This window comes from Haliaeetus albicilla, chromosome 2 (genome assembly GCF_947461875.1).
Source record: "Haliaeetus albicilla chromosome 2, bHalAlb1.1, whole genome shotgun sequence".
Lineage (NCBI taxonomy): Eukaryota > Metazoa > Chordata > Aves > Accipitriformes > Accipitridae > Haliaeetus > Haliaeetus albicilla.
Window position 1 is genome coordinate 29,366,475 of NC_091484.1, and position 25,528 is coordinate 29,392,002.

At 45.2% G+C, this 25,528-nt stretch overlaps 1 protein-coding gene and 1 long non-coding RNA gene across 3 annotated transcripts in view; one reads left to right on the forward strand and one right to left on the reverse strand.

The window, feature by feature from the left end:
* Window positions 1–410: 410 nt before the first annotated feature.
* LOC138690874 (uncharacterized) lies at window positions 411–2,042 on the reverse strand. Its single transcript, XR_011329678.1, has 2 exons — window positions 1,944–2,042; window positions 411–1,091 (listed from the first exon to the last, which is right to left on the reverse strand). It is a non-coding gene; the product is annotated as an uncharacterized lncRNA (long non-coding RNA).
* A 49-nt stretch (window positions 2,043–2,091) lies between these two features.
* Window positions 2,092–25,528, forward strand: part of EGFR (epidermal growth factor receptor) — a 166,507-nt gene continuing 143,070 nt past the window's right edge. Inside the window, exon 1 of one of the 2 annotated variants that reach the window (XM_069812074.1) lies at window positions 2,092–2,586. In XM_069812074.1, the coding sequence (XP_069668175.1) occupies window positions 2,481–2,586 (106 nt within the window). In that variant the 5' untranslated portion in view covers window positions 2,092–2,480. The remainder of the gene's footprint in view (window positions 2,587–25,528) is intronic. The other variant, XM_069812065.1, reaches the window with a different exon arrangement.

Sequence of the window (25,528 nt, forward strand, 5' to 3'; positions counted from 1 at the left end):
ATCTTTTTCTAGATTTTAAAAACTCCATTGCCTTCCATAGTGGTAGCTTGATGCTCAACATGCATGTCTAGGGGCACAAGTCTTTTATTTAGTATTTATCTACAGAACTGATTTGAGGTTCCTTTCTTGGTTGTCTTAATTGCGTTTCCTTTCTCATAATGCAAGCTGCAATCATTAGTGTGTTCTGAGGATGTTCTTCGAATCCTCCCTGCCCAGAATTTGATCATTTTTTCCTGCTCCTCTCATTTTTAAAGATCCTTCTATTTGTATAAATAAATGAAAATGCATCATATACATGAATGTTTATGAAGTTGCACTGTGTGAGCATCTCTGAAGCAAATTGCATTGATGTTGTATTGTAAGCCCAGATTCTGCCCTCAGTTACAGCCATGAAACAAATCGTATGAGTAGAGTTCCTGTTACTAATGTCTGAGTTTACTTCGAAGTACATCTTTCACATTATTTACAAAATATAATCAAACCAGAATGTCAGCTACAGCATACAAAAGCTGACTTGTCACCCAATTCCTCTTAATAAATGATTAGAGGCATGGCGGGACAATACCTGGTTAAAGGCATGTGGTCAGGCATTGGTTTTTGTGCTAGGTTAAGTAAATGGGATGGTGGTTTTCTCTGCCTAGTTAGGACAGTAACTAGTTAAACTATCAGAAAAAGATTGTACAGAGGAAGTTGACTGGTAGGAGAAAAGTAATGCCTGTCTCAGAGGAACATGCATCACAGAGGAAAGTCAAGATACACTCAGAGGCTATTTTGCAATCTATTGTGTTCAAGTACCCTGTGATAGACACAGGCATTCAGCATGTCATCTCCCAAAACTCCTGTCACTCTGGACTTCAGTTCTGGAGTTCCCAGTTAATCATAACAGTTCTAAGGCTTCATATCCTATTGACTGTGTGACCCAAGTCTTCACAAGAGCTTTCCAAAGAAATTGCCACCAGCATTTAACAAGTTTGTATGTTGAATCATGATTTACTCAGAGAGATCCCAGTCCAGACAAGTGACACTTCTATGTCCTGCTTATGTGCCTGAGTGACAAGACGGTGCTTCCTCCCACTTTCCAGAGGAGCAGCCTGTTAAAAAAAAAAAAAAGGAGACTGTAACCATAAGCGTATTTTACTGAATACTGAAGAGCTTGGGTTTGCCTCTCGGCAAGGAAAGATGTTGGGGGGGGAAGGAGCACCATGCCTGTACTCTTTTGCTTAACGTCTGTGGATGTCCCCGGAGCACCTCAAGAACACTTATATTATTGCGTGTTTATTAAGTTGTTACGCAGAGCAAGGAGCCCCTTCTCACTGCCACTGCAGGGGAATAGAAACGGTATGCACAGGTACGGACCCTCTTGTCCTTGTGCTAAAACAAGCACAGAAACAGTGCGGGTTTATTGCACGCACACACCTGGCCTCGCAAGCATCGGGCATAAAAGGCCCAGAACGAGAACAGGACTGTTTGCAGGGACGCCCAGCGGGCTCCGCTGATTTGGGGGGGGGGAAGCGCAGAAAGGGGGGCCGGAGCCCCGGGAGATGCGCCCCTGAGGGAGCGGATGTAACCTCCGGAGCCGCTTCGTGGCCGCTGCTCCCCGCTCAAGCGCCTCAGCCCTTCCTCGCCCTCACTCCCCTCCCTGGGGGCTGCGGGGACCCGGCGGGGGGGGGACGGGACAGGGTTTCTGCTGCAAACCGCCCCGGGGAACCCGCGCTGCCGCACGGACGCTGTGCCCCCGCGGGGGCCCGGCCTCCCCCCGGGAGGCGACACGGGGCGGGGGGGGAGGAGGGGCGGAGGCTGTGCCGGGGCCACGCCGCCTTTTTGCGAGCAGCGGCGCAAATGCGAGCTCGTGCCTTTGGCAGCTGCCGGGCAGGAGCCACCGGGGAGCGGGGCGTCCCCCCACCCCCTCGAGCAAGCAGTTAGACTGTCCCCTCCCCACTCACCCCCTCCTCTCGTCCGGTGTCCCGGGACAGGTGACGGGTCCGTCCCTTCCCCACCTGGGCGGGGAAGGCGCCGCCGGTTCCTCCTCCCCCCTTCTGCTTTGCTCCCGCCCCATCCTCCTCCTCCTCCTCCTCCTCGGCGTCCCCAGAGGGAGCCCCTGCGCTCCGCGGCCGGGCGGAGAGCGCAGCCGGGCGCGCCCCGTCCCGCAGCCGCCTCCAGCCGCTCCGCAAGCCCCTGCGCACCCGCCGCCGCCGCCTGCAGCGGGAGGAGCAGAGGGAGGAGGAGGAGGAGGAGGAAGGCAGCAGCCCGCCCGCAGCGGGGCACGCACGTGTGCGCGCAAGCCCTCGACGGCCGCCCTCCAGCATGCTGCGCGGAGCCGCGCGGGGCAGAGCGGCGGCGCGGAGCTGATCGCGGCCGCGGGAGGAGAGCAGAGCGGAGCGGAGCGGAGCGGAGCGGAGGAGCGGCTCCGCGGAAACCTCCCTGCGCCTCGTCCCGCCCGACCTCCCCCCCCCGCTCCGAGGGAGCGGCGGTCCCGCAGCATGGGCGGCCGCAGCCCCCTCGCTGCCGCCGGGCCCCGCGGGGCCGCTGTCCTGGTGCTGCTGCTGGGGCGCGTCGCCTTCTGCTCCGCCGTGGAGGAAAAGAAAGGTAAGGGGGGGCGCGAGGGGGGGTCCCGCCGCCGCCGCCGCTTCGCCGGCGGCGCCCCGTGGGACCGCGGGAGCCGAGGCTGCGGGCGGCGGCGCGGCGCGGCCTCCCGTGGGGAGCGGCGGAGGGAAAGTCCCAGCTACTTTCCTTAAGGAAAAAAAAAAAAAAAAAGCAGAGACAGAGAGGAGAAAGGGGAAAAAACCCAAACCTATAGCAGCGATCACGCAGCTCGGACTTCCTGATTCTAGGTTTATTTTCTTTTGTGGGGGTGGAGGAAATAAAAGGGAATAAGCCTTGGCACATCTCGTCGGTCGTGCTTCTCTCCTGTCGTGTTTCTTTTTCTTCTTTCCCACCCTTCCCGCGTTGCCCAATCGCTCCCCGGAGCGCGGTGCCCGGCCGGGCGGCGGGCTGAGCCCGCACCGCCCCGCACCGCCGCTGCCGGCACCCCCGCGGTGGCGGCGGGGAAGAGCCGCGCAGCCCCGGAGTAAGCACCGCTCCGGTAACCCCCCCTGCCGCCCTGACCCGCACACCTCCGCTTGTCCTGTTAAAAAGAAAAAAAAAAGTATACACCTGGGAAGGCGGGGGGGTGGGGGTGGCGTGGAAAGAGGGGAAACCTCAGGTGGGTTCTGGCTCCCCAGTTATTAAAAAGCAGGGCGATTTATCCCTGCCTGACCCGGCGTGAAGAAGCCGTCCCGCCCCTGCCGGCGCTGTCCCCCCGCGCGGTGACCGCCCGGCCCGGCGGTGCGTGGGAACGGCGCGGAGCGGGCGCCTCCGGCTCGGGTTCGCTGGTGGGGCTGGTGCTTTGGGGCTTGGGTTTGGGCTGGTTCTTTTCTTTTTTGAGAAACTGGTTTAGAGGGTGAGAAAACGTTTCTGGCTGGTCGGATCCGTCGGGTTTTTTTGGTTTGTTTTGGTTTTTTTTTTTCTCTGTGTGTGGTGCTCTCTTTTGTGAGTTTGGAGAGCAGGCCCCGGCTGCTGTTCCAGGCAGAGTGCAGTCCTCTTTATCTTGGAAATCTGCCAGCCAGGGAAAAATGCAGATTTGGGTGGTGTGGATTGGGTTGGGTTTTTTCCTTTCTTTCTTTCTTTTTAAAGAAAAAGCGGGAGAAGAGAATTAATAGTTTTTAGAAGGGCTGATGCATGGCATAAAGCAACCGAGTTAGTCTTTTTGTGACTGTGGACAGTAAAACCGCCCTGAAAGGGAGAAACACCCCATCCAAAAGAACTAGTTGCACAACCTTTAAAAAGTGGAGAGATTCTCTTGTTCCAGGAATCAAGTTCATACCTGTTGTTGATGTAACATGGGCAGTTTTTCTTTCCCGGTTTTCTTTTTCTTCTTTTTTTTTCCCTCATCCTTTGAAAATGATGAGAAGCAGGATGATTCCATTTGCTGTGCTTGTGTTAAAAGTCTTTTGAGATGCAGCCTCAGGTCCACATGCCCTGTAGAATATAGAAAGTGTGAGGACAAATACCATGTTATAGTGTTCAATTCTGTGTCTCATAAACTTAGGAGGGTGCCAGTTATTTGAGGATTACTAAATAAGCAACAGCTAAGTGATAAACCCAATAGAGATTACTCTCAGTATGTTCTGTCAGCAAGTAACTGTTCCTCTGCGGAGAGCTAGAGGCTCAGTGGCAGAGGTGAGGGCAGAAGAATTTCTTCAGGAAGCGTTAATCAATCGATTGGTCATTTTTAGTTTCTCCCCACGCTTAAGGATAAGCAAGAAAATGAGTCAGGGGTACAAAATGAAGCGGCATTTGAGAATTGCGAGATACTGGTTTGAAGCAACAGGTCCAACAGGTAATAGAGCATCAGCGTATGTTGTGACCTGCCTCCTTGGTCAAGTGATAGGGCCTAGCATCAGAATTCAGAGTAATTCTGGAAGTAAATGTGCTGTAATAAATATATGCAACACTCTTGAGTTTTAAGACCAAATTCTGTGGATTTTAGAGTTCAAATCACATATGAAAAAAAAGAGTACCTGGGCAAATGTTGTTTTTGTTAGAAGAATGTGAGAATCAACCTATAAAATCTGATCAACATAATGTTTGGATGGAAATTTAAATACAATTTTGGTTTTTTCCCAAACTTTTAGAATGAGGTTTTTGAATGTGGATGAGAAAAAACTGGTTTAGTTATAACATGGTAGTCACTAAGATACAACCCCCTCGCCCCCCAACTGTGCATATTCCAGAACCACACAGCATTGCTGGAAACTGAAGTACACTCACAGGGATCGATACCTGCCTCTCTCTCTTATCTACCTGCTCTGATGTTGACCCACATTAACCACAGTGGAACTAATCTGGATTTCCAGTAATGTACCCCGGATGGCCTGCTCGGTGGTACCCGAGATAAATATCTGCGACAGCCGGCGTGCCGCTTACACAGGATGCATTTGACCCGTGTCCGTTTTGTGTGGCAATGCTCGGTGACAGGGCTACAGTTAAGCGAACTGCTTTTTGTTGCTATATATTGGTTTTATATCGCTAGTTTTGATCTGTAGCTGCAGCCGTTGTGGGATGGGAGCATGCTGCTCCATGTTGGGAGCGTGCACGCAAGCATTCTGGGCAGCTCGGGACCTGCAGAAGTCGGCTGCGATGGCCTTCTGTACCAGATGTCTTACATTGCTCTCTGAAAAGCAAAGGAAAACTCAAGTTCCTTAAGGATGTTGAAGTATTCATTTTCACATGAAATGAAAAAGCTCCATCTAATATCCTGTGCAGTATTTACGTGTGGGCTACATGTGTACTGCTATTATGTATTGCTGCCCTTTACATTGTTTTGTAGTGTCTGCACTGTATATTATTCTGTACTTACTTGTGACAGATGTATACAGGTAGATTAATCTTTGTGGGTTGTGTAGGGCTTGATCCGGTTACGAGCAAGCATCCAGTGACTTTTCAGATGTCCTCCTGTGTAACCTGGCTGCTGCTCTGTGGGAGCAGAGATTGCTGCTACGCTGTTCTGTCATTCCTGTATTTGTATTATCCTGGTGCAGGTGGAGTTTTCTCTCTGGAGACAGGAGCGAATATATGCATGGGTGTAGGTATTTGGTTATTATCTAAAGTCTTGTCTATGCACCCATTCATTTTTTTTGTTCTCCTTGGTAAATGACTGAACGTTTTTGGATTTGGAAACTCAAATAAATCTGTGCAGCCTTGGCAGAGAATGCAGTTAGAGATACGGAAATTTAGATACTGATACGGTCCAATTTGGTGAGATAATATAATTAAATAAGTAGTCCTGAGTATAGACCTGCTCTTACTCCAGTGCCGCAGTGTGTGAATGATTAAGAACAAACCCCAAATCCCATCATGAAGGGCAATTTCTGACAAGCAGGGAAGGGAAGGTAAAGTGCCAGCAGTCATCTCCTTAATTTGAGCAATCTGCAAAATACAGCGGCTAGGTGAAAAAGTTGCAAAAGAGATTGGCCTCTCAGCAAAGTGTGTGTGTATGGTGAGCAGACTACACGCTGAAGTGACAGTAAATACAAATGTGTTATTTCTTGTGTCAAGAGTATATTAAGAGAGTTGCAGATAAATAAGAAATCAAGATCAATGCCCTGGAGACTTTACAATCAGAGTAGTCCATTGTAATTTATTTGTTAATTTATAGAGAGAGACTTTCAGGGAGTGTCACACAATGCCATTGTGGTCCTCAGGGCTGACTTTTGCATTTGAGTATCCATGTATCACTGAAATCACTGGGATATGCTAGCTTTAGCAGCAAGATAGCTGACTAGCCAAACCCGTTCCTTCAGAAGGTGTCCTTATCTTCCCTGAGCACAAACTGCCTTGCTTGTTAGCTCTTCGGAAACAAGCCCAGTGAAAAGTTTACTTCATTTTAGGAAGGACGACAATACCTTCACGGAATGTTTTTGCATAGAAACTGTTGATATTGGTACAAACTCCTTGATTAGTCCAAGTTTCGGTAGTAGGTGTGCATCAGAGGGTAAAGTCACCCTGCGTATTTGAGTGGAGTATCCCAGTAAGAGCTAACATACATTCAAAATTAGCAGTCGGCATGTTATGTTATAAGCATTGGCGTTTACACGTATGAGAACTCGTGTCAAATCTCACGTTAGATGGATCTGTATTGCAAAAGGGCTTGTGTAATGCAAATGTGCTTGTACTGTCAGAGAAATGCTTTGACTTGTAGAACCTTAATTGGGGGAGCCAGAATTGGCTGTACCCACAAAAGCATCCTCTGGCCAGTCTACATTAGGAGCACTTGCTGGGGTGACCTGGCTGACAAACCTTTATAATTTAGACTAGTCGAAACAGGGGTGAGGTCTATCTAATTCCGTAAAAAGATGACTTGCTAGCTAGAGTAGTTGTTATTTTGGAAGTGTGTGTGAATTGCATTAGGCATCTTCTATTTGTGTTTGCAATGTCTCAAAACCTGATTGTGCTGTACTGCTCTCCTTGAGCATCTGCTAGGGAAAAATGCAGTTCTGTCGGTCAGGGCTCAGCTGGCACAGCAATCGCACTCAACCCAGCTAGGATTTTGCTAGTTTTAGCAAAAAGGGAAAGTTATAAGGAAAGGCAGCAGAGCTTTTTTTTCCTGCTCAGTGGAAGGCATGGTCTCACTTTTTGTTTCCCGGATTTGCTCTGTAGCAGTCATAGAAGGTGTGTAGCCTCCAATGAATACCCAAGCAGCAGTTATTGCTGTGACGGGGATAGTCACCTGCCTTGCTCTCGCCTCCAGGTGAGCTTGAGCAACACATCTTGCCGTAAGTGCAGTTGGAGAAGTTAGTGTAGAATTTGCCTCTCTGGGTCCTAAGCAGCACTTCACCCAGCACCTGTGATGGGGGCGATGACCAAGAGCTGTGTGGCGCTGAGGTCTGCAGCAGGAGAGTGGGAATAATGACGAGGGATTAGCCGATGGGCCCTCACCTCTGGGATGCACCCTTCAAATGGGGCTGATGCAATGCCACAAGTCCCCTGGTCTGGGTGACGAGGGTGGGATAAAAGCTGTGTTGGATGTGACTCATCAGAAGTCCTCTGTTCCTGAGGACCGCTGCCGTTCCTACCTGTTGCCTCTGGAGATGTCGTGAGAGGCATGAGGACATGGAGAGCCAGCACTGTGGATTTATCAGCAGTGTGTAGGTGTGGGTAGAAAGTGTTCAGCTGAATTTTTTTTGCCAGGAATTAATGGTGCACAGGGTGGAAATCCACTGTTTGATGTTTTGTGTGGACTCTGACATTTGTTGTTCAGCTTGGTACAGTACATGCTGACCCTGAAATACGTATTGATTTGACATTTTCCTATGCCCCTTCACTTCCAGGAACACTTTATTAGTAGGTGCAGTATGAGATCTAGTATTGTTTCTGCCCATTCTGGGTTTTGATGTGTTACCTCTTGGCTTCCAGCTACAGCAAATGGGACTGTAATACTTTTTTTAGGACTGAATTCTGCTGACCTAACAGTATTGAGTAATAGTATATTTTTTTTCCTTCAGAAATAGTTACAGAACATTTGGCCTGAATATGGGCAGCAGAAGTCATTCCTAAAGGAAATGTGCAAAAAAGAGATGTACTTCTCTGTACAGAGAAGTTGTACCAAAATAAATGTCTATTCCTGCTGAAGCAAGGTTGTTATTTATTAAGAGCTATGACATGCCTTCCTAGGTTGTTTTATAGGGAGAATGTGTAGGTGTGGGTCTTGTGCTCTCTGTGCTTAATAATGTTATTGAGGGTTGCTCACAAGGAGGAAGCCTGAGAAACCCACTTGTCTCGTGTGTTCGAACAGGACAACTTTCTGATGACCAGAGTGAAAAGATGAGGCCGTGTGGGTTGGCCATTGAGCTAAAAAGTACACATGCTACCACGCTGCACCTTTTAAATTTTTTTAAAGAACAGAAGCCATTGCTAGGAGAGAGCAGCGCTGGATTTACGTAGCCCATGAAGGCGTGCGGCGTGCAAGCTTTCATTTTGAAGTTTTAATGCAAAGTGTGTTTTGCCTGTTGACAGATCCGTGCAAGGCAGATGCAAGGTTCCTCCTCCTGCCAGCATGCCTTCTCCTGCCCAACACATCTGTGTACATGAAAGTAAACATCTACGTGTTCGCGTGCATGTCGTACTACTAGAGTGCATCAGATCATGGGTGGGTTTTGTTTGTTTCAGTGGTTGAAGAGAAAAAAAAAAACAACTGGAAAAAAAGAATAACTTCCAGTCAAATGAAACAAATGCTAGGGTGGTTCTAGTGAAGTGAAGGGAAAAAAATAAAACAAACCAACAACAAAACACCGACAAAAAAGCCCTGTTTTAAGATAATTTGGAAGACTAAATTTGACCTGAGACCATTTCTTTTCTTTTTAAGTTGGATAAGAAGGAAAATGAAATGCCGTTTGAAATGAAAATTTGCAGGTTTATTTTGAAAATACCAGAACACCACTTCATTTTCTTATGCCTCCCTCCCACTCAGTTTTTTGGCCAAGGCGTGTTTGCTGAGTTTGGCTCAAATTAATGAACTAACTTCAGTTTGCTTCTTCCCCCCCTGAAAAACTTAAGGTGTTGGGGGTGGGGTAAAATGTCATTTACATACACATAAATAGCTCCGCTCCCATCTGGGTGAATGTTAAGTGGAAAGATAAATGCAGTCCAAAATGTTTGTGATCACTTTTTCCCATTTTCATCAAATGAAATAAAAATAATGCAATAATAGAAATAATGAAATATAATAACTACATTTTTTTAAAAAGCTGGGTAGCCATTACATCCCTGGCCTATGTATGTTTGGTGCCTTCACCATACCTTGCTAACCTCTGGCCAGAGTTGGAGCTGGAGGCTTGCAGCCTCCTTGCTGGAGGTACACAAGCAGGCCGGCCGGGGCTTTGGGCAGGCGGCGTGAAAGCTGCCGAGCAGTAGCAATGCCCCAAGGGCTGGCCGTGCTTCTGTGTACGTTAAAAGCCTTCTCCTCCGTCTAGCGGTTACCACTCTGTGGCTCCTTTACCTTGCAAAGGTGCCACGTGAAGGGTGGGTGGCCTCCCCAGGTGTAGCCTCCAGCTCCCTGGAAAAGTGGTGGGCTTGCCAGCTCCCTCCATCCCAAACCAAAGGAAAAAAAAGAATAAATACAAATATGCAGGACCGGCAAAGGCGGTTTTGCCAGAACTGCTCTGCCAGAGTAGTCGGCTCCTCCTGGGGCGCGGGGGCCAGCGGGGCTGGGCAAGTCGGCAGGGACCATGTCAGGCAGGATGTTTTCCGAGGAAGATGTGGAAGGAAGGAGGAGAGGATATAAACCAGCTGTCTTGATGACAGTATAGTAGTATTTTAGCTCTGGCTTTTATGAGAAGAAAATTAGCAGTTTGTGGGAATGGGTTTTGTGTGCATTTGGTAATCAAAATGCAGTGGCATAATCCCTGCCTTCCCGTCACCAGATTCAGCAGTAAATATGAAGATAACCAGAAGAGCCCTGGAAATCAGCCCCTCTTAGCACTGGGGCACTGCGAGTTCATGCAGCGCTTCTCCTAGGTAGGGAAAAGTCTTATTTTACCTATCAGGAGCCACGGGACCGGAGCCATGGAGGCTTTGAATGGTTGCCTGAGGCAACACAGCTGGTCGCTGGCGAAGTTGCCTGCTAGGATTTTGGCCTCTCGCCCCACGCCCAAGCCAGCGATAAACACTGCCTGGAGTTGGAGATAACCAACATCCTATTCCGGGCTTACTCGCAAGCTTCGAAATGATGTCTCGTGCAGAGCATCGTTGTTCCTCTTTCCTGAAGGCCCTTCTGCGTGTCCTTCCCTGGGCACGTGTCCCTTGATGGAGCCTGGCCGGAGCCTGGGCTGAGGTGACCTACAGTGGCATGCATCTGGCTTGGCTCCTTGCGACCGAAGTGGGCTCATTCCCCGCCTGTGGTAGGGCTCAGCATGCCTGGCCCCTTGTTCCACCGCCCCAGGGGAAGCCCCGGCACCTCCTGAAATAACAGTGGCGTGAGACAGCTGCAAATCAAGGTGGGGTGTAAACAGCTGTAAAGTCTGAATTGTTTCCTAAGTTATGCTTTCCACATAGCTGCAGCACAGTTGTGATGGCAGTTTTCATGTTTGCAAGGCCTCACTTAAAAAAACAAAAAAAAACAAACAAAAGGAGACTATAGCTGCTTCTGTCTGGGGATATGTATACACCCCCCCCTTAAGATCTGAGAGACATATGTGCACTTTGTGAATCAAATTCAGCTTTCAGGTCTGAGGTAGTAAACATTTTTTCTTGAGAGCTGTGTACTTAAATTCTGCAAAGTGCAATTACCCCTGCACGTGCAGTTCCCAATTGCTAAGCAATTCTCTGATCTTGGAAATACCAATTTTTTCCATTGCATTAATTAATACATTACATTGTAGCTCATTGAGTCTCTATTTATTTTTTTTTTTAATTCTTAAGTTCAAAATGCCTTTGTAGAACAATCGTGTTTTCTGAAGTTCACTCAGGAGGTAAGACCAAGGAAGGAGGCAGGGTTCAAGGAAGAAGCTTGTTTTAGCAGTCGGGTCAGTTATTTCAACAGTGCCTTTAGCAAAGAAGTAAGAGGCTGTTTGCACAAATCAGTAACTAGTTCCCATGATTCAAGTTCATTCAAGTCATTTGAATAAATAAATGACTTCTAGTAAATGAGACAACCTCTGCAATTAGGATGGCATGCTGCATATTTCATGTTATTTATTATGTGGTTTTCAATAGATATGATTAAGTTGGGTTACACTTGGAACGCTGGGTAGCATTTCAACACAAGCCACTTAACCAAAGCTTACATTAAAATGAGATACACATTTGTTTTGTACAGGTGGCATTGTGCTGTATCTTCAACACTTATGTTTTCGTATTAATTTTCCACGAGCAGATACTTAACAGGGAAAAGGAGTCACCTTGCCAAGTGCACCTCTGCTTTCTTTAATTGCAGTGAGGAATTCTTAAGCAGGTGCTTACCAAACATTTACAGTTTGCTGCAGTCTTAGCTTTCCTTCATGTCTTCCTGGGCCATCAACTCCAATGGATGTGGCATAACCAGAGATGCAGAAAACTGCTTTTCTCAGATGTGCTCATGGATTATGTGCTATCCCTGGTGTTTCCAAGGGGATGTGCTTCATGGTTCACTTGCAGCTTCTGCTGTTGGGTTTGGACTTGTGATGAGGCATGGTAATTCGGTGTAGAAGACAAGGAAGAAAAGGTCTTCTTGTCCTTTGTTTCCTAATGTTGTTATTTTGTAGTTTGTCTTAATTTTAAGTAGCTGTATTATGCAATCAAAAAATCCCATGTGCTTTTGGCATTGTGAAAGTAGTATTCAAAAAAAAATATGGTCACTTTACTGCTCTGTCATAACTGGTTATACCACATACAAAGCAATGTTGATTAATTTAAGAAAATACAACCTGAGCTATCAAAGGCAATAAGCAGCTCTGGCTGATGGTGCACTCTGGGGATATGGAGAATAGGTAAGATTTGGGGACCTGCTGGCCCGATAAGCATCTGCTCTGTTCAGGAGAAAATTTTGTAATCATGTTTCTTTCCAACTTTTTCACTTAACATAAAAGATACATAAGACACTAGGGATACCTATTCGATAAAAAAAGTCTTTCAAAATAATGAAGATACCAAATCTTCAGTGCCAGATAAAAATAACATTTTGCATATGTGATCACTGTTTTTTCTTCTGCAAGTAGAAGTTACCACTTCTTCTACCTGAAGGTGTTGGTGGTAAACTCTGCACAAACTATGACTTTGGAAGCTGGAAAAAACAATCCTTCTTCACTCCCTTTAATCATTGGGAAGGGGAAGCTGTGGTAAGAGCAGATGTGACTAATGTTTGACAAGCTTGCTTCTCATGTGTTAAATCTGAAGGTACAGAGATCGTCTACTGGGCATGTGAAGACAAGGAAACCTTCCCCACAAAAAAGTGGTGGAGAGATGTCCTCAAGTCCCTGAGTGTGAGCCCATCAGTGGCTGGCACGACATTCTTGGGAACTGCTGAACAGAAAGCGCCTTTAGTCAAAAGCTGTTAAATGTGTGGAGTGTTTTTTTCTCCTCCATTTTTATTGCAGCCTGTTTCTCATGAATGGAAACTTGACATTCTCACTTGTTGAACAGGATTCAATTTGTTTTGCTGCTCTTCAGACTAGTTTTGCACCAAGTCCATCCCTTCCCCCCTCCCTGTTAAAAACAAACAGAAAACCCCAAGTGAAAAACCGATGAAACCAGAACAAAACAAACCAATTTTTTGGAAAGAGAAGTGTTAGTTGGCAAAATCCTGACTCTGGAAGCTGTTTTGTCACAGCTAGACCATAATTGAAGCTGTCGGGCCTCCGCATGAACATGGGTTTTGCACCACAGAGCAGTGTGTAGGACACGGGGCCCTTGGTGTTTGCTGAGAGTTGGGAAGTGGTGGAAGTGTGACTTCATTTTCAGAGCCAGACTAGGGGAGGGAAGTCACTCCCTGAAAAACAAGCTGTCAGAAAAACCTAGTAACAGCCCTATCTCCCCTTCCTCAGATACTGATCCAGGTCTTTCCCAATGGAGACCTCCGGTGTTGTGAACAGAAGATGAATTATGCCCAGGAAGAGTGTTTTTCCCTCTTCAGGTTCAATATTTGAATCCTGACTGGTATCTGATTGCTCACAGCAAGACTGTCCTTACCAAGGCACAATGGCTGGCAGGGCATTGAATGTCCATACAAGTGTTTGGCTTTCTAATTAAAAACTCTCTAGCTGGTCCTTGTGTACTCCTACATGTTGGGGACAGAGCACAGGCTTCTGTTTGAAGTTTCACTTGTGGAGCAGGGGAAAGTCAACGTTAGAACTGAGCTGGTGTCTTTGTGCAGCAGACTGAATGAAGTGCATGAGGCTTGCAAGGTGGTATCAGCTCCATGTTTTGCCTTTATTGTTGTGGTTGTAGCATCTAGGTAGATATTGATGCCGTTATCACTTCCCCAAAATTAATGGCCGAAGTTCAGTCTTTGAGAGTAGGAGCAGGGTCAAGTATTTCTCAGCAGATCCAGAAAGGGAAACATGCAATTCATACTTACGTTGCATGCTCAGCTTCCACCTACCTGGAAGGGACGATACGTAGTTGAGTTGCAGCAGTTTTAATTCGGTGTAAAGGGAAAAATGTGATCTCTTCCACTTGTAATTCCTAATCTGACCACTTGCAGTGAGGATGTCTGCAGTAGGAGGTGAAGTCAAAACTTGAGCATCTTCAGTTGTCTGGTAGGATCTGATCATTTCTTAAAACATCTGTGTTAGGGTACATGCCCAATTAATGGATCAGTTTGATAATTTGCCTTTTTGTTTGGGATTTGAAAGGATTATCATTGAAATGCTCTCTCACTTCCATCTGGTCTTCATAAAGTAATTAAGTGTCGAACAATGGTATTGTCAGTCTGTTTCCTACCTAATAAGATCTGTAAGGTGCTCTTGTTAATGATGTTATTATTTCAGAGCTGCTCTTGTTCTCTCTTCCATCCTTAATGAGGCAGATCCCCTAGGCAGCATCACTTTATCACAGTTGTCTGTGGTAGATGAACTAATCCAGCACCATGGAAGTTTGTGTTCATCAGTGTGTAAGGTGCTCCCATCAGTATGTGTGGATAATTCTCCCTGACACTGAAAAGATTTGTCAAGCGCAAAAAAGGAAGAACAGATCCTTTTTCTAAATGAAGATCGTCTTGATTTGAACAGCAGCAGTCTGGTTTGCATCAATAAGCACATGGTATTCAGTGAATTAAGAGTAAAAATAGCTAATTAACACCTTCTCTGTTTCTTTTGCATCTGGTCATTAGTACTGTGAACCAAATTAATTAATGATAGCATAGGGCATGGAAGGTGCTAATGCCAAGGTCAGGTCAAGAACTTAATTCTTTGAGGTTCTGGAGAGAAATGTTCCCTTTTTTACTGTATTGCCTGTTTCCCAGAGCTGCCTCCGTGTATCATGGAATTTAATATGTGTATGCTTGTATGCTCAGCTGATGTCTGTATTTTGTATTTCATATGAAGAGAAAATCTGAATTGGTTATGGGCACTTGAAAGGGACTTGGGCTATTTTCTTCCAGTTTAGTATGGTACCGATTGGATCCTGTCTATGAACTAAACTCAAATACTGTTTCAAAGATTTGGATCATTTCAGAAATGGCAAACATATGACTTCTGAGTAAACAGACTAGTTATAGTAGACAGGATTAGAAAATGGATTGTTCTGGGCCAACACTGTACTATTGAGAGTGATGATAGCGTATTGGTAATTGCGCTGTTGGGCTTAATGGCCCATAAACTGTGATAAAAGCTTTTGTAAAATTGTCAGCAATAATTCCCTCCATTGTTAGATTGCCAATGAACGTCTTCAGCCCCTGGAATAAATTGCTACCATCAATTGTGTTTATGTAATTATATAAAATAAGACTTTCGTTCTGAAAGTGTAATAACTCAAATAAAAAAAAATAAAATAGCGTCAGCTGAAAATTAACAGGTCAGGTCCACAATTGCTGTAACTGCGCAGAACTCTCTCACCTGGGTTGGGCCGGGGTAGGTTTACACCTGAAGCTGTAGTCCCATGTGTGGAGAATAGGTGCCTTTTCATTACCTCTGCCAAGCGCTCGCTAGGTCAGCAGAAATGGGCAATGTCGCTGCAGGTTTTGTATGAAAACTCAAAAACAGTTGAAGTTTACTATAGTTCTATTCTGTCATTAGTTTTCTCTGTGGTTTTTTTAGCATGACAGTTATTAGAATGTGAACATTAAAAAGGTGAAACTGCTTTCACAGGCATTAATATGCCATTCAAAAAAAAATGCAGAAGCACTTAAATTTTGTCCATAGCTTACAAGCTGTGTCAATGTATGGACCCTTTCAAATTGTTCTCACAGCTACTAACTTCCTACCTTTCCTTTTTTTCCCCTTCATCCCTTCCACATGATTGGTTAAATAACAAATTATCAGCCACAGTGTGATACAAAATGGGCTATAATCCAAAGTGGGAAGAGAAGGAAGTTCTCTTGCAAGAAAATAAATAGCACAGGGTATTTAACAGTGCATTAAGCAACATAGCTGTTAGACTGCACTGATAATACAGTGATGAGAGCAGGAAAATACTCTATATGTCATTAGTTTAGTCAAGCGGTGAATTGCTCTGGCTCTGATATTGTTGGTGATATTCAACATATCTAATGCAGATGCATTGATAATGCAAAGCATAGTGAAGAGTTGAACATGGACTTTCCACTTCCGCAGCATGGGATGCAAAGAAGGAGCTGCCTTATCTGCCTGCATTTTTATACTCTAGGGAGGAAGGGAACAGAAACGTTCCTATTGCTAAATAGGCACAGAGTCTGTCCTCCTAGAGTTATTGCTTGCCTGTGTTTATTTACTTGATTTTCTTTAGGGGGTGGCACCAGAGGTAGGAACATATCCTGGGGCAGTATGTTCTCCAGTCTCCACCTATGCAGCTTCAGGAGCGCTTTACCCCAGAAAAACATAATTCTTAAACTAATGATCTTGACTGGCCCACTGTCTGTGATAAAATTCCTTGCTCCATCTCCACCTTCCTGATGTATTTGGCAGCGGGTGGTAAAAGTGGAATTCAAGGAGGGCCTCGAAGAGAGTCTGGCTCCCCAGCTTCAGAGAGTGCAGCTTTGAAGAAGACCACTGCAGCTACATGCAGGGGAGTTCATGGAAAAGGTAAAATCATGGAGAGCTGGAGGAGAAAGAAGAAAATCTGGAACTCTTGCTTCTCAATTACAGTAACACTGCAGCAGGGACACGCATCTTCTATTGAGGTTTGATCCAGCAAACCTTAGGCATAATATCCCTTTGAAGTCTATGGATATTTTGCCTGCCAGGACTGCAGGATCAGGTTTTTTTATTACTTTATTTGCCTAAGAAAACTCTTCTCATCTAGTTTAAAGGGAAAAACTGATATAGAATACCACACTGTGTTATATGAAGACTATGCCAAAAAGTAATTCTAGTGAAACAGAAGGTAAGATTAGAAATTATAATCACATCACAAGGTATTGTGGTGTCAGTGTTATAACTTGAAATGAGCCTTTTGCCTGGGTATGCTTAAAAGTAAGTCTAGTAAATACATATATTGGTAATTGTCCTTCCACTTTCTTTTCCTAAAAAATTGTTTCCAGATATATTGTTGGATGGGATTAATATGGGTGAATTCTTTAGGTCGTGTAAAGTGGTGTGGCTTGAGCATTGCTTTCTGCCAGCCAAAGCAGTGATCTGATGGTTTAGCAAACAGGCAACGTCTCTAAACTTGCGGGAATGAACTTGATGGAGTTGAGTGGCATTTCACTTGCGCACTGGATGTGTTGGAGCCAAAACTTTTACATGGGAGTTCTTACAAAGAAGTGTGTGTGTGCATGTGTATACATCTCTTTCTCTCTCTCTCAATTATTTACTATAGCCCTGAGATGATATGTTAATATGCAATTCTTAGTTGATAGAGGCCTCTGGCACTCTTGCTTTATACTTAAGGAAAAAAATGGTGTTACCACAGGAACTGCTGTACCACGTGGTACTGAAGCAGCTCCCGTCTATGTAGCACTTAGAAAAGTACATTAGACAGATTTTTACAGTGCACGTAACTAAAGTGAGAGTAGGAACTTAACACTTGCTGAACGCTACAGTAAAAGGAGAGCATGAATTTGTTCAGAAGTTGAGAAAAGTTCTTAATGGAAATAGTAGCAATAGCTCCGATCTAGCAAGCTGCTTTGGCAGATGCATTATTTCAAGTCTATGTGTGATCCCTTTGAAATCAGAGGAGTTGCTTGTAGGCCTAGAGTTGGTACAGGTTCAGGAGCCTTGTTGTACAGGGGACAAAAATGACATTGTTTAAGGGAGCGATGGTTTTGAGAGGCTCAAGTGGTGACAATTTTGTAGGGCGTGACTGGCGAGGGCAGATACTTGGCATTTCTCAACAATGAGCCGCTGAAGATGATTGAAATGGAAGTAATGGGTAACTGGAAGTGTCGGAAGTTTTGATTTGTGGGCGTGAGTTTTGGACAAGGTTTCATATTACATTTGTGCATCACCTGTATTTGATATCAAGGAAACGGTGTTGGGGTATGTGCATATTATGACGTTTTGCTGTCTCTTAAACCTTAATAAATAGACTTGCTGTCTATTTATAATGTGGTACATTATAAAAGTTTCTGGACAATAAAATGTAATTGTTGTAGTTGAGGCAAGAGACCTAGGAAAGACTAGGAAAGGTTTTAAGCTAGTCTGGACTCTGTAAGACTATACTTTATCATTGAAAACCTAGTAGTGTAAGGTCAATATCCTATTTAGGAATTTTCCTTTTAAGATGCTGTGGTATAGGAAGACTTTCTATGCTAATGAATTCACTACATTTCTTTGTATTCTTAATCCGTATCAACTCTTAGAAACTGAGCTGAGTATCTGTGCATTAATAAAACTATGTGCTTAGAAAAAGCATACTTGGGATTATGAGGAATTACTTATTACTCTCGGTAGCACTGTGTTCACATGATTATTATTGATTACTGTTCTCTTGTGGACTTCCCCCACAGCTTCTGTTTTTGTCAGATTGCATAAAACAAAAGCACAAATGCAGTTTTCTAATTCTTGAAATAAAAACCAGAAAACCGCTATGCACGTATGCTGGTCCCTTTCCCTGTTGACAGAAATTTCTGGACGGCACCTTTAGTCTTTGAAAGTGTTTTGGAATCACCATATGGACAAAATTCTGCATAGGTGCTAATCCAAAACTGTGTAAAAATGAGTCCTGTGCTCTGCAGCCTGAATTTTAGTCTCGTCTACTACTGTTCACCAGTGAGCTATTGTTAGTTGTGAGATAAATAACGTGGGGGCCTGGAGGGAGCAACTCTTCTAGTGGTGTCTCTACTCCTGCAGGGTTACTGTGCTCTCTCTCCCCAGTATGTTCCAGGGCTAGTCCTGGCGATCCACCTAAGGACAGGCAGTGCTGGGGATCTCGCATCGTTTCTCCCCCATCAGGGTCCTTAGTTGGGTAATTTAAGAGGGAGCATTGCAGAAGTTTGTCTCATCTGCTATAGCTGGATGTTCAGAGCTGAACCTAAGCCCTGGTGAAGCCAGGGTGCCGTTAAAATGCCTGTGAAAATTCACAAGTTTTGCGTGAAAGCCGTGTTGGATGGAAGGCAGCTGGCCCTTTCCCCTCCTAGACTGAGTCAGGTAGGCATGAACACTTAAAAGATCACTTTTGGATAATTCTGAACCTCTGCTTTTTATGCTTTCACTGTGGTATAACCTCCAGCGCTTGAGGTGATATTCCTTCTCTGTAATTCCCATTCTGATCTTCTTCACAGATACTCTCCCTTGATAAGTATCTTTATTGTCACTTGTACTTTAGGATGGTGGAGCAGGCTTATACTCTGTAACCATCCTACAGCCTCAGTACATTTTGTTTGAACAAATGCCAAAAGCACTCTGAAGTTCACCAAGTTAAAGGCAGTGACAGTGGCTGTATCCTGGGACTGGAAACTTTGCATGCGGCGTCTTTGCGGTGCTGCCCAAAGGATAAGGAATGCTAAGCGAGGTGGACCCCAAGAAGTCTCTTCAGTAACTCAATTTAGTTCTGGTACAAATATGCCACGGGGCTCCAGCTCATGAAAGATTTTCCACGCATATTGCAGTACTGTATTAAATGAATAGATTTTTAGTGAAGGTATTCAGACATGTAACATGTATGATAATTTGCCTGAAACATAACAAAAAGAAGTCAATTTGTAGTCAGAAGTAGAATTTTTTAACCATGTATTTTGTTGTTTGTAGTCAGTGTTTTGAATGCACTGCAGCAATAATTAGGCAGGCAGTGATTTCTCTCAGAAATGTACATACACCTTTAAAAATGCAACCTGTCTGCCTGATACCCAATTAATCACTCACCTCTGATGATAAACTCAATGTTACGCAGGGAATGCTTTCCAGCACTAGCAGGATTTTTAAAAGCTGCTTTAGATGTATATTAAAAATGTTTTTGGAGACAGAGAGACAGAAAAGCTTAGAAGTCTGATGACTGTTTATCTGAAAGGAGTTCCCAGGGGAAGAGGAACTGGGTTCCCTGTTCATAGTGGTTTAACCAGGCAGGGAATTTATTTGGTCGTCTGCTCACAGAGACATTGAGGGGACAGTCTATTTTAAAATTCAAAATGAAAGGCAGCGAGATTATTCCAGTACATGAAGTTCAGGGCCTTGTTTAAAGGATGCGGTGGTAGCTAGGGCTGATACCTGAAGATGTTTTCTCCGTAACTTGCAACCTATGCACAAAGCGAAAGCGAGTGACTGGCGTCTGGGGGAGGAAGCTTCCCAAGGCTTAGAAAATTATTTCGTAGGCTCCATATTTCATTGCACCAAATTTATTTATAATGCTTGGCGCTCCTTGTTTAAAATGCATGTGTTCACTTTCTGGGTTTCCTGATTGTATGTGATGCGGTATGCTAAAAAGAGAGGGCTTGCTATAGCTATGGACTAAGTTAAACACCAGAGGCTTCTGAAAGTCATATAAGAAAGTCTTTAGTTTGACAGCAGAGTTTCATTTATAGGGAGGAATAGCAAACATTTACCTGTGCAGCTGGCAGCTGCATGGGCAGCTGTTATCTAAAGCTAACAGTGCCTTTACATGCGCAGGAATGGAAGGGGAGAGTCTAAGTATAGCTGCAGCATTGTGCTGTGAAAACACGAGGTCACATTCTGCCCTCAGGTAAATCTTCCACAGCCCTGCCGAAGTGCTGAGGTACTGTACTCAGGACTGAAAGTAGACCTGGGTCTGCAGCCAGGAAAAACAGCGTTCAAAAGCAGGGATGCAAGTCTTTCAGGTTTGCTCCCAGTCTGGGCTGCCTGGCATAAAGGGCTTGTGGCAAAAAAAGCTGTTTGTCCTTTATGAATCCAAGCCCTTGTAGAGAAGTCCTATGCAGTACTCTTTCAATTACTTCTTGTTGTTTTGGGTATTTATTTCAGGCCACTGTGTAACTAACTGCACTAAAGAATTCTGCATGGAAATAATAATTAATCTGTTGCAGATAAAGCAGGGGATTTTCATTTAGCATCTCAGAGTAAGTGCTGGAAGAAGTATGGCCAAGAAAAAAAATGCAGCAAGGAGGAGCTAAAATTACCTGAACTCAAGTATTAAATCTTCAGCAGGTTCTGGGTTTTAGGGAGGGGTGGGGGTTGGTTTTGGTTTTGTTTGGGTGAGTTGGACTGACTGTATAGGGATCAGAATAATGGTAGTCAAAAGAGGATTATAAAATCAGGATCTGTGTATTATAATTGTCTGCACTGTTATATAGATTTGATATGGTCTAAGCCCTGCCCCACTCCCAACCCCAAGTAATTGTACATAATCAAGAAATTACATGCTTCGATACAGGGCACACAGACTAAAGAAATTACATTTTTTTTCCTCCGGGCATTTACTTAGCCGTAAAACAAAGGGTGGGTGAAGCCACAGCAGGAAGTAAATGCTGGGGTCTTAAAAGCGCCTGTGTGTGCATGTGTGGAAATTGCCACGAAATCCGATGGTTTTGGGAAATGTGTCCATTGGTAATTGCCTCTGACTTTCCAAGGAGCAGGTAGGCACCAGCCAGGGCCAAGCGCTACACGGGGGCTCCTGCTGGGTGGGAGATGCCCCCGTGGGAGCCCCTCTCCTGGGGCGCTGGGGAGGGAGGGCTCTGCCTGCCCCGCAGCTCCTGGCACCGCTCGCAGCCTCGCATGCTGGCCCCGCTGCACGTTCGCTCTTTGGCCCCGGCTTGGCGGCTAGAGTGGTTCGGTCTCCTTGATAAGCTGGAAGGTTGTGTTTGGGTTAGGCGTGATTCACGGTGTTAAAACTCGGCTAGGTGAGGGATTGCTTAACCTCTTCCTTAGGGTCCTCTTAATTTATCCATCGATAGCATTTTCTGGCAAAGGCTGTCAGGATTTGTAAGTTGTGGAGCAATAGAAAACAAAAGGGGAAGAAAGAAAAAAAAAATCTATTAAGCTTTGAACTACACGTTGTCTACAAACTGCCATTAGCCATGACTGTCTATTTATTAGTTCACAGCTTTGGGATATTCTGCTTTCATTAATATTGAGAATTAATCTGCACTGTGTTTTCCTGCAGCATTAGCAGCAATCCTTCTGCTGAATACAAATTAGATTTTTTTGCTGCAGTCCAAATTCAACTATGGGTAGAGGTTTAAAGAGGATATTTATGGGACACCTGCATGGAGTAGTGGGTTCTGGCTTGGGTGTTTGGAAGGGTGGTATTTGGGTTTTTTTTGTTGTTTGTTTGTTTGTTATTTTTTTTAAAGCGACACTACTTTCTGCAGCATGCCAAGATAGCAGGTGGGATATTTACATCTCCTTTCTTGCTTTCTTTTTTTAAGGCATTTGATCCCGTAGGGGCTTAGGACTTCATAGCCTATTTCCATCAAAAGAGAATTTGGTCCTTTTATACGTTGGCAAAATCTCAGGACAATAGTCAGTTTGCAGATCTTGCATCATTTCTGAATACAAAAGAGCTTTGTAAGCAAAAACTAGCCCTGCAGTATCTGAGAAGCCTGGAAAAGGTGCTGAACAACTTCTGCACTTAACTAATGTGTTACAAGGATACTTGCAAACTGGCTGGATCAAGCCCTGAAGAAGGCGGAAGGAGACTTCTCCCTGGCCAAGGAACCCAGTGCCAGTCTTGGGCGTGTTGTGTTTGCTTTCTTTTCTCCCAGGCCGAGATAGGCTTATTCTTTTGCCCAGCCACTTGCCTGTTGCCCTCGCCAGAAGTTTTCGGGTGGGTGAGTGCATGCAGGGCTGATTTGTGCCTCCGGATGAAGCTCCAAAAGAAGGAAAAGCAGCTTATAGCTGGGTAGTTTGGGCTTGCTTTCCCCCAAGTAGCAGTGCCAGTTAATTTGCTGCCCCCAGGGTATTGGTACCTGCAGCCTTTTTCTTTGGGGTGAGCAGTGGAGAAGAGAAGAGCACCATGTGATGGCTGTCCATCATGTAATTTGATTCAAAAGGTGCTCCCTCCCTGCAATCTTTATTTATTTTTAATTGATTTTTATTTAATTACGTGCATTGGACAGGCAAGACAAAATCCCCTTGATCTTTGTAGCGTTTTGAAAATGAATGACAGTGAAAACGTTTGTTCTTCAAGCTTCATTTTGCATCTTGGCCCTGGGCCCCATTTTATTGGCAATTTATATCCATTAGAAAGAGAAACAAATCTCCACAGATCCTGTCATGTACAACAGCTTCCCATCTAAATTTGAAGCGTAATCATGCACAAACATTGACTTGACCAGTATTGCTAGTGGCCTTCATGTTAAGCAGATAGTTAAAAGCTTAATGACCCCTTTGAAACCCAGTGCTTGCTTTCTGTCACATATCGATGGTATTCTGTGAGGCCAGCAATTGAATTTTTTTTCTTCTCAGTGGTTTTTAGAGAACATTTCAACTGCTGGCACAGTTTGTCCGGTCCATTTCCCGCGTTGGTTAAGATCGAGCTGTTTGGACAGGGCACGTGGCCATGTGCCATCACAGCCTAGTGGGTTCATATAGCATCCTCAGGATTTCTTCTCAGATCTGGTGAACACTCATTAACTTGCTTTCCCAGTCATCGTGGCAAGAAGAGAAGTTGCCAGTTGGATGAGAAATTTGTATGATTCAAAGGAAAATCCCTCAGGCCTAGGACCTACGTAGCACTGAATATTTTCCTTGGTGAACCTAGTCACCAGGAGGTCTGCTTGTGGTGAAGTCTGAGAAGTAAAGGCAGGGAGGCCCTAACACTGAGTTGTTGCCCCTTGACTTTGTCCATAGTGGGCTTTTTGTTATATGGCTTAAGGGTGGAGAGGGCAAAAATTGCCAAGTACCTGGTTTCTAAGTATCTGTGGTGAATGACAAAGTAGTGCACAGAGGTCTAAAATGCAGCTGATTGAAAGAGTAGCTGGTTTGAGATTTGGTAATGGAACAAATTGCTGGAAGCTTTGGGATGAAGTACGTAGGGACGCTCACTTTTTATGGCACTTAGCAGCAGTTTGGCACAGGAGTGTATAGCACAGACCAGATGCTCCATGCTTTTTACGTAGGATTGGCACTTTAATGCTTTTAGTCTCCTGCTCCTACCAGACAAACGTCTGCATCACGCACTGGCACCAACTGAGGCCTTGGGCTGTTGGGTGAACATCTCCGGCTAAACGCTGAGGAACCTGAACAAAAGCAAGTGAAGCTTTCACACCTTGCTATTCATAGTTTCTCATCCCCTTATGAATTAAATTAATTTAATTAAAAAAGGCAGCTGGTAAAACCGAGAACATACTGAACTTGGCATTGGTCCTCTTGTGCAAGTCTGGGACTCATAAAAGACTTGGACACGGGATGAAGCACCTTCAGCGAGAGCCCCTGGCCGCTGCCCAGGACAGCTGCAGGGACGCCGCAGCCTCCTCTGCCAAACAAGGGTGTTGCAACACACAGCCACTCCTGAGCGCAGGGGGTCTTTCCCGCTAGCTGCCCTCTTCCATGGAAAAACATACTCCCAAAAGCAAAGACGGAGAGCCGTTCTCCTCCTGGGATCGGCCTGGGGGTCGGATAACATGTTTTGAGATGCCACCCTGCAGCCAAGAGATTGAATAAGCATTTAGATATATCGGTTTGCTCTTTGGGACACTCAGCAACGGTTGCAGCGTTGGGTGTTCCCCGAAGTTGTGTCTGTGTAGCCAAAGGCAAATGGGTGCTTGTGTAGACAGCAAACTCTCCTGCACAATCTGGCTTTGTTCATCCTTCGTGGTGTTAAGGGAAACTGTGCTTCCAGACCAAGCACAGTGCTGCACTTTGTCTCCAGGAGATCTTTCTGCCTCTCGCCAAAGTGTTTGCATGCCTCTTCTTCTGGGGGAGCACTAGGAGAAGTTGAAGGAATGCTTAGGAAAGGCGGGGAGGCTTATTGGGGTTTTGGCAGGCCTGTAACCGAGGAGGTTTCTGAAGTCCCAGTTCTACCTCTGGAAAGCTTGTTGTCACGTTATGTAGAAGGAGCTCTGCTTACGAAGGAGTAACTTGCTGCCCTCAGTTTATGGAAACGTACAGTGGGTCTGTACCCTTGGGTGGTTGATTCTAAGACCAGTGGAGCTATGGTTTCTTTAAAGTCCTAAATTAAAGGGTAACTTTTATTTTTCTTCTTAAGCTGTGCAATTTGGCTGTTTGCAGTATTCCAGAGTCGGGCAGCAAAATTACTGTTGGCTTTCCCACAATAAATCCTTGACCTTCCCCGCCATTTAAACATTAGCAGATTGCCTGCACTGTATATGGGGGTGGAGAAAGGAGCTGTGGAGTTCCACACACACACTGACACACACACACTCATGTTTGTAAGTAGCTTCTAGCAAGCACTTGGCCTGCAATCTCAAGGCAGTGTTTGGGGTTTTGTTTCCTCCTCTGCACAATACTGGACATAAAACAGTTATGTTGCAAAATGATATTCTACAAGTTACGTCAAAACCGTCACTCTGTACAACTCGGATCACGTTCCCTGGGGAGACGCGTAACATTTGTTGGTGTGCATCTGTGCATCCTCCTGTGCCCAGCCCAAAGGGCTCTTGTGGTGCTTGGCTTCTTCCTTCGAGCTCTCGGTGTTCACACACTGCTCTGTCATCTGGTGACGGTTGCAGAAGTTGAAACCTGATCTGTGCGGGATGCTGATCATCAAGATGTAGAGTGAAATGGAGTTTTTCCCCTGTACATTTCCATGAGTCTCGGAGTTCGGCAGCTCGTGAGCTTTATGTAAGCTGATGGATGCTAAAGGAATGCTGAGCGCTGTAGGGGTAGGGTAGGGAGAGGGGCAGGGAGGATGGTTTCAGGGCTGCACACATCTGTTACCTTCGTGCCATGCTCACGACAGAGCAGCGGGGGCTTTTTGACACGTCGGATTTTTTTCAGTTCAGTTGCTCGATCCCGGCTTTTGTTCTGTACTTTACCATAGTTTCACATTTCACTGTAAATTATTCACTTGC